The 9282-nt window shown below is 36.0% G+C and overlaps 1 protein-coding gene across 2 annotated transcripts; it reads left to right on the forward strand.

The window, feature by feature from the left end:
- The first annotated feature begins 105 nt into the window (after positions 1-105).
- On the forward strand, positions 106-7071 carry LOC135682040 (uncharacterized). 2 transcript variants are annotated; one of them, XM_065196747.2, is made up of 4 exons: positions 106-301; positions 3206-3295; positions 4590-4696; positions 6071-7071. In XM_065196747.2, the coding sequence occupies exons 1-4, from the start codon at positions 196-198 to the stop codon at positions 6296-6298; spliced, it is 531 nt and encodes a 176-aa protein (XP_065052819.1). In that variant the 5' UTR covers positions 106-195; the 3' UTR covers positions 6299-7071. The 2 variants fall into 2 exon arrangements, with proteins under 2 accessions (XP_065052819.1, XP_065052818.1); XM_065196746.2 differs by lacking the exon at positions 4590-4696 and adding an exon at positions 3876-3985 and having other exon boundaries at positions 109-301.
- The last annotated feature ends 2211 nt before the right edge of the window (positions 7072-9282 follow it).

Here is a 9282-nt window from a genome sequence, read left to right on the forward strand (position 1 = left end):
TTTTTAGATAAGCTAATATCGTGCATGATGAAATCGTCGAAGTAAATGTTTGCGGGCAGTCGAGAAAGGATCATGATACATAGGTCATATGTCACGTGATTTCCAACAATTTCATGTTGAACGCACGCACGACTGATCCCATGCAGGTGTTTGCTGAGAGGACGAAGCCCAGGCAAGAAAATTGAGTAATTGAAAATGGCTGCTGCAAGTCAAGAAACAGAACAACACACTGATGAATCGCATCTAAAGCTTTTTGGTGTTTGTGTTGATGATAGCGAACACAGTGCACGGGCTTTTGATTGTAAGTATGCCTACGGTTGGTTTGTATATTTGTGAAGGTCATAGGTTGACTTAGGCCCAGATGACCGAGCCCACAATGGATTGTCTCGTCAGTTTCTGAGCAGTTGTCGTTGACCTATAGCCTATCATTTTTCTAGAATCTTCTTTTAATTTTTTTGTTGCTGAAGCCTATTTGGTAGCTGTTTCCCCTCTAAGTAACGAAGTGTCTCTTCCACGTTTCGTACTAAGGGCCTTGGCTGGTCTAAACTAATTGGATCCAAATTCTCAAAGTTTTTGTCTGGGTGGCAAAAAAATTTGCAGTTACTGGGGAGTATGAAGAAAGGCAGCTCGGTTATGGCTACGAAAGTTTTTGACGAGAGATTCTTCCAGACGCGTCTTTTCGTTAAGTTAAATTGGAGTGGTAACGCTGAGAAGCGTAGAAGCTTCAGACGCGGAGGACAATCATTGTCATGTGGCATGGCTTGTCAACAAGGAACGAAAGAGTCACCACTGAACATTAAAACAAAGCATCTCTGAGCCAAAAATGTCAGAGTTGCACAATCAATTTCTCTCAAGACACTTAGAAAACCTTGGTTGCTACCTAAGCACATCTTGTTAATCGTGTTTTCTGCAATAGAGGTTTTAGGCTGAATTTCTTTCTGTGACCTAGCAAAAACTTACTGTATCATAGAAAAGGGATAGACAATTCAGTGTTAACTTACAAAAGTTTTGATAGCATGACTTTGGAAAATCTCTTTGACTAAATACCAAATTTAACAGAGATGGCCAAATAGCTGGTGCTTGTAACCTTTCATGAAAATCTGCTGCTTTGGGCTAAGTTTGATTTTCCCACTGCTTCACTGAAGGCATGCTTATGACCCGGGAATCAGTACTATATATATATATCTATTCATTTTCCATAGATGATAGGGATTTAGGTTATCATATTCCTCTTACTTTTTGTTAACAAAACATATGACTGTGGTGATACAGTTTATTCTGAAATTTGAGGAATACTTTGTACTTTCAAAAGTAAGCTTTAGGCTTTTGCCGAAAATTTGAAATAATCATAGGACTAATCTACAGTGGAATCCCGATAAAATGAAACCTGGCTATAACTATTTTTCTGGTATAACAAAAAAAATGTCTGGCCCCTTGGATTCCGCCGATCCCCTTACAAATTCCCTCGGTGTAACAAATCCCATATATAACCAACTCTCATTATTACGAACCAAATTGTATGTCCCTTCATCATGATTTTCCTCGATATGACAAACGTTACTATAAATTTTCAATGTTATTTTGGCCTACTTTCTCCCCGGTGTATATTTATCACTTTTTCTCAGGGGAATAATTAATTTCATCTGCAAAACAGACATTGGCAAACATGCACTTTTTATGATGCAAAAATGGAAAAGAGATTTGTGCAAAAGTTTACAACTTTCCAAGGCTTTATGGCATTTCAGTGAACAAATCCAAACACAAAAGACTATAACAGACATTTTTGTCTCCGAATTTTATAAGGAACATTAAATGTTGTTAACAAGATTTTAATTTTCAATTGCTTATTTAGCAGAAGTAGCAGACTTGCCAATTATGCAATAACAAGTTTCAGATTTGTTGATTTTGCTACCCATATACAGCCCCCTCTTCAGACTTGTGCCATCATTATCTTTAATGCATTATCTTTATTGATTATCAACATCTGGCCAGTCAGATACAAAAAAAAGCTGTGATGCTTGATAACCGAGGGCCCTCGGGGCATAGATTTACACGCAAAAATGGTCATTACAACCAGATGAACGCCAAGAACCCAATGACTCTGCTGAGGATATATTATCGAAGCTGATGAAAACTATGTAGAAACTTGCTCAAGTCATCAGAAATGACACGTTTACTTTGGTAAAATGTTAGTAGTGATGCTAAGGATTCAGCGAAATAAATTTCATCAAAATTATTGGTGCCAGCATTCTCGTGTTGGCAATTTCTGCGTAGATCTATTATGGTTACCATAGATTTTTGCAAAAAAATGTCATACGCCACCACACGCCTGGATTTTTTCAGGTGTGCTGTGGTTAGCAGGCCTCCCATATTTTTCCCACGAAAGCCTGAGCTTCCTTGTATTTTGTGTTCCTTTTTCAAAAGTTCTTCTTTTTCCTCTAAATTTTTATTACAAAAATTGCATTGTTAATCTCCATTTCTGGAAGGCCACATTAATCAAAGCAATTTGGTTCTTGCTTTCTGTGCAGAGTGCAAAGCAAGTGCTGAGTTTTGCTGAAACATAGAGAAAAAGAGCCTTTTATCTAAGATTTCATTGAGAAACAGCATATATTCAGTGCAGTCATTCAGGGATTCAAGCTAAAAACTTGTAAGGAAAGCTGTAGGAAATCATTTATTGACCTTTTCTCTCTTGAAACTACTTTTTATTTCTACAGAAGCTATATCAACCACATCAATACTTAGATCTTATTTGTCATCTAGTATTTGCTGGACCCATCAAGGGAAAATTTTGTACTGCCTTTGTATTGCCAGAAAATTTATTTCATATGTGTCTTGGATCAGCCGTACTGTTTTTCCAATCTTTCTACTTTAAGCATTTTGATGATCTAGAAAGCATTATACTGTTTGGTCAATGCAAGGTTTTGTTTAAAACTATTTATGATAATGTTGTATTCAGCTCACTAAATAAGATTTCCCACTTGAGTTATTCTTAGGAAAAGATTAGGTAAATACCATACAACATTTCAAAAGTCCTCTGCAGCATTGGTCATTAAAAGTTTAAAAATTGTGAATAATTCTCAAGTTTGCTGAGAGGTCAGGGATATATTATTTTAAAGTGTGAGTAATGCTAGAATAAAGCCTTTTTTGTGTAGACAGAGATTCATTTGATATACATGCATGAATAGAATATTCTCTTTTCATTTAGGGTATTTGAATTCATGTCATAAAGAAGGCAACAAACTTGCAATTATACATATTCATATTCCACCTCCTTTGCCAGCTGTACCTATGTATCGTAAGTAGTATTTCTTATCTGTACATAACTATTCTGCTGTCTGGAAGCTTTCTCATATATTGTATTTATATATACTTGCTATATTACTTTCAATGTAATATCAGCTGATTAGCAAATTTCCCAATTAAGCATACCCTTGCAATACAATGTTTGTTGTTAATGAGCAACTCCATTGTTTAATGATACATCTCCAATCCCTTGAATGCTACTAATGCCTTAGAGTCAAAGTCCCGAAACTGGCTCCTAGAACACCACTCTCGAGAAACCCTTTCCCTGTATATATAGTTATATATATATGTGAAATTTGGATTGAAGGATTGGAGTTTCATTTTTCTGGAAAAGTTTCCTCACATTTTCCCATTAATTGCTAAAAACAACAGTGTATAATCCCTTTTTGTTTTTAGCTATCATTTTAGTTATCACTTTGATCATTCTAATATCTATTTAAATCAAATGAAAATACAATACAGATATTATAATGAGCTATATGTCAGGACGAAAGTAAATTGGGGTATAACAAGGATTTTTTTTACAATTTATTTTGCTTATTTTGTTTTATTTCGTTTACTTCAATGCACAGCTGCTGGAGCAGCCATTATAAGTGATGAATGGCAGAGATCATTGCAAGAGAGTGTTGATAATAGCCGTCATCTCATTCAAACTCTAAAGAAGAAATGCTTGAAAAGAAAGGTATATTCATAAGTAAGATATCACAATTTGCTAGCAGGCTCTTTCCACCTATGTTTTGAAGTCAAACTGCTCAATGGTGCCAAATAATCACCATCAATTTTTTCAATGCCCCCAGAAACCCGAATACAAAATTACATTAAAGTTTTTTATTTAATCTCACTCTGACAGCTTTTGATTTATAGCTGTTTGTATTTTTTGGGTATACAGCAACAATGTTATTATTTCTTCCTTGACAAACACCTCTTTGATCATCATTGACCACTTTTGGTATAAAATTGCTTTTTATTTGGCACCATGTAGCAGTTTTGTAATTGGAATGGCCTGTTAGCAAGTTTATCACATTTAAGGCAAGGCTACAGCTACTAGCTGTATTTTTAGCTGATAGCTGTTGCTTTTTTTGTTGAATATGATGGATTTCTGTTTTTGAGGTTATCAGAACTGACAGTTTTGATCATTTTGGGGTGGGTTTTTTGTCTGTAATGCATGCATTTTCAAGAAAACCTCAAAAACAGGTCATCATTTCAACAACATCTCTCACTGCAGACTGTTTATTGTCACTGCAGCAGGTTAATTTCTCTGTTTGGCTCTTATCTTCATAATATAGCTGGCATAGCGGTTGCAGATGTTGAATGGACACGTGGAATAGAAGATTCCATTAAAGCAAGCCGCAACCTTTTACATGAATATCGCCATAAATGCAAAGCATTAAAGGTAGCCCACAAATAATGTTAGATAAACTTGTTCAAAATTAATCATTCTTATGTCTTTAAGACTTATTGTAACCCTGTTATATAGAATCAGTCGCCTTGATCATATATACATGCATTTCTAACTTTTTCATTGTTTTTACAATTAATTTAAAACACAACTGTTCTACTATTGTTTGTAAATTTTAAATTTTGTAAAACAATGAGAAAGAATTTGGACATAAATAACTGGCCTGTGTTAATTTTGAAAACTCAGAAGATAGTAGACATAACTTTGAACAAGACTGAATTTCTGTGTCTCTTGGATTCATTTTAATCTAATCAGAATTTGAGTAGTTAAGTTCCATTCAACTATAACAATTTTCCATCAACTGAACATTGTGATTGTTGTCAATTCGTTCATAAAGTGCTAAAGAAAATAGTTTTTCAACTAGAGGATTGGTTGTTTATAAACATTACCATTTTCTATTGAATATTTTACGTCAAATTAAAATGCTTGCTAAATTGGTTTTTACTCGTTAACGCTTTGCAGTCTACTTTTCTAAGCTCAAACTGATGCTTTGTCTCCAGTTAAAAGCAATTTTGGCAAGATTTTTAAACGATTTGCTAAGTCCAGTTTTGACTTTTACATTAACATAACACTTGCATCATGTTTGTTATGTTAGTCCAAAATAAATATTGTGATGTATTGAAGCATTGTTTAGAAGAATTAATACTCATATAACTTATCTAGAAATAATACTTGGAAATCTCTTAACGTTATCTGTACTTCCTTAAAATAGCAAATTTTCATAAACTTGGAATATTTTGATGTTGTTCGTTTGACGGTGTGGAGTTGAATAAGTCAATTATTTCATCAAGGCCTGTGAATTGTTGTTGATAATGTCCGAAATGATGCATTGGAGCCTGGAAAATCTAACATTCCAACCCGTTTCTCAGAGCCATTAATCGGTACTGACCACGCCCCATTCTACCTGTTTTCCTACCAAATCAAGATCAGAAACATCAAATCAAATCTTGTGTGTTGCTTGTAATAACCTTAAGTATTTTATCTCAACTACGTGGAACAATCTTTCGGTGTATTACTTTCGGTGTATGCAAAAATTGTAGTCAATTACCATGTTCTGTTATATATCTAGACATCATCGTTAATGTTAGCGACTTGAATACTTTTTCTTATGATTGCCTAAGATTTTTTAAGCTAACCTTGTTTCAGTAGTAACCATTAATCGTTTTTACAACGTCACTATGGGCAATACAGAGTTGAGCAAGTAATGGTGAGCCATCTATATATAACAGAACAATTTACATCTATTCCATTTAATATTAACAAATTGATCCATATAATAATCATTGGTATTATTGTTCCCTTCTTTAGATACCCTATATCATATTTGCGGAAACAGACCAAGGAAGTCCTGGGGCAGAAATCGCAAGAATTGCCAAAGATAACGGGATCAAGATGCTTATAATGGGTACTCGTGCTCATGGTGCGCTTAAAAGGGCTTTTCTTGGAAGTATCAGTGACTATGTTGTCCACCATGCACACTGTCCTGTAACCGTTGTTCCGCCTGCAGACAAGCCAACTGAAGAACACCCACAGTAGAACAATGGTCACCTTGGGTGTCATAGCAATCTGATAAGTAGCAATAGCAATATGGTAACAACACCCTAGAAGAATTATGATTAAGGCTGTAACTATTTTTGATTTCGCTTGCATTTGTCGAGCATATACTCCACTATTAATACCACCGTGTTTATTAATTCAATTGCTAATTGGTTTTCAGTAGATATAGGTGCGTTTTCGTTCAGATTCTAATCTGATCAATTTTTCGTTAACTACCTTTAACAGAAAATTGATTCACTCCAGTCTTGCTGCCGGCCCATAATAGGCAAAGCAGATTGCTTTACGGTTTATTTTTTGGAAAACAAGTTCTCTGGTGTGTGACGATACCTCTTGAGATACGTACCTACGTTTCTTTAGAATGATATACTGCATCTTGCGAAGTCTTGTTTGGTTAAAGAGCTTGTTTCAGGCATTTATTAAATTTGCGTGATGCAAACGATTTCGATGACTTTTCTTGGACGAAATTGCCCTTGCCAACTTTTTGTGTAAAAACTGGATACACTATGTTAACCTAGTCGAAGGGCTTTGAAAATAGATTATTCTGTAATTGAGAGAAAAGAGTTTTCCTGATCAGACAATAGGGTACCTAATCTTATCTCTTGTTGTATCTTTGGACACCAGGTGAGCACGTATCCGTGTTTTTAGTTAACTCACCTTTTTAAATGTATTTTTATGATGATCTTGCTTCAAATGTTTCATAGTCTTGCTTTAACGAATATTATTAGAACCAAGATAAAAAGTTTTTGAGAGAATTTTGAGTTTTCTATTATTTTACTGCAAATGTTTCATTGACTGACACATGGCTTTTTCGAAAGTTTTGGAGTTGGAAAAGCAAAGGATTGGTGCTCCCCCGATGCTTTTCACCACGATTTGATGATTTGATTATTCCCGTCTATTTTTTGTTGTCAAGTGGGTTTTATTTCTTTACAATACAGAACAAAACTTGTGTATCAACCTAAGAAAGCACCTTGACCTGATGATCACCAGGATGATTCGACAAACCATAGTCATAAGAACGGAGTTTTGGTTTCAGATGGTCTACTACGTCTTTCCGCATTCTTTTTCTCAAACACTCTCGCCTTTAAAACGTCAAAAGAATAGGTTGGTAATTATTAATTTCCTGTTCCTTGTACACAATCCATGTATGTGGATTCATATCAGATTATTATTCAAACATTTAAAGTTCATATTGACGAAAACTGGCTTGAAAGTTTCATCAAGTTTCGATCGCGACCTTTGAAAGTATTTGAAGAAGTTATCAAGGTCTTATAAATGTAAACGAAAATCTCTCTTACCGAAAGATGGAATTCCCCAGTGGCGGCCTGGCAGGGGGGCCGGGGGCCAGGGCCCCCCAGCTGACTTTTTTATAGGGGCGCCAAAGCTTGCATAGAGCGCCGAAAACTCGAAAGAAAGTTTGATACGACCGACTTGTCTGATTATTAGGTCTCTAGAAGGTCGGCAGAGACAAAGAAGTCGTCTTGAAATTTAAAACTTTCTTGGGGCGCACGCTGCCATAACCCCTAGAACAGGCTCGCTTCAAGGGCAAGTCTTTGTGCCCCTTCAGTACTGTATTATCCAGACAAAAACTTTTGTACTGTTCCCAGGGGCGAAAAAATTAATTAATTTTTATTAGAGAATTGTCAGGAAACTAACAGTTAAATTCTTTTGTGTGGAGAACACAGCACTTATAGTGCACACAGACTTTGTTTAGGGTGTCGGGGGACAGTCTGTGTTTGACTCATGCCCCTCTTCCAGGAAAAATTTTGATTTTCAATGAGTCTCTTTGGCTCTGCTGGCCTTCAGAGACCTGCTCATGTGGGGGTCAGTAGATTTTGTCTCTTTGCTTTATTTTTAATGGAAGGACCAACTTGTGTCGACGATACAACGATAGGGTGGATTCTTTTCCCTATTACAAAGTAACGAAATCCATTTTTAGACTGGAATTAATCAAACGTGCTAAAAGGGTGCCTTAAAAAATAGCAAAATTTTTAAACGATTTCAAGAAAATGACTGCAAGAAATATATTGAAATGTTTTTCAAGCCAATCCAAAGGGGTGGTCGTAAAAATTTTCTGCTCGCTCCGCTCGCAAGAAAGCCTCTTTTATTAAGAGTTATACCAAGGTTTTTATTCAGAGGTTTTTTAGTCAAATAAAGCTATTAACTCGAGCCCCTCCCCCCTCACTTTGAATTTCTTGGCACCGCCCCTGTACTGCCAATATTCTCAGGAAAAATACAATAGTGTTAAGCCCCGGCCAAACGAGCCAACATTTCACCCAACACCACTTTTTTCGCATGTTGGCTCAAATGTTGGCTCGTTTGGCCACCATGTTGGGTCACCCAACATTGTTGGGAAAGATGTTGGGTGAATTGTTGGATCGATTTGAAACTGGTCAAAAATGTTGGCGGCTGTTGGATCGTGATTAAAATAATCCCCATTGTTCAAGGCGTTGTTTGGCGTTGTTGGCTCGTTTGGCCGGGATGCCCAACACTCGTTGGCTCGTTTGGCCGGGTTGCCCAACATTTGTTGGCTTTTTTTTATATTCTCATAAAAATTTACAACGACAACAATTACAATATAAAAGCCTAGGGAGCATGGAAATGCATAACAACCCTAAGACTTACACTTAATATAGAGACACAAATATTACAATAATAAGCTACAAAAGTGATTGGAGTGGTGTCGCCCATCGTTCCAATAGCGTTGCAGATATGACAAATACTCACAAAAAGCTATTTTTAAAAGAAGATATCAAGTCTACCTATGTTCCTTGCTAATCAAACAAATTTGCGCCCAGACATGATGAGCGACACCACTTCAATCGTAAAAGGAATAAAATTTACACAAAAGAGAAAAAAACTTACACTAAAAATGATTTATTGGCTTCACGCAAGCGCTGTAAACAATTAATAAATGTGAATAGCTCCCGAATAGCTCTGCGCGCCAAGTTTGAGTTTGTGAAGCA

The sequence above is a fragment of the Rhopilema esculentum genome, chromosome 16 (genome assembly GCF_057945365.1).
Source record: "Rhopilema esculentum isolate cy_ngs chromosome 16, ASM5794536v1, whole genome shotgun sequence".
Taxonomy (NCBI): Eukaryota; Metazoa; Cnidaria; class Scyphozoa; order Rhizostomeae; family Rhizostomatidae; genus Rhopilema; species Rhopilema esculentum.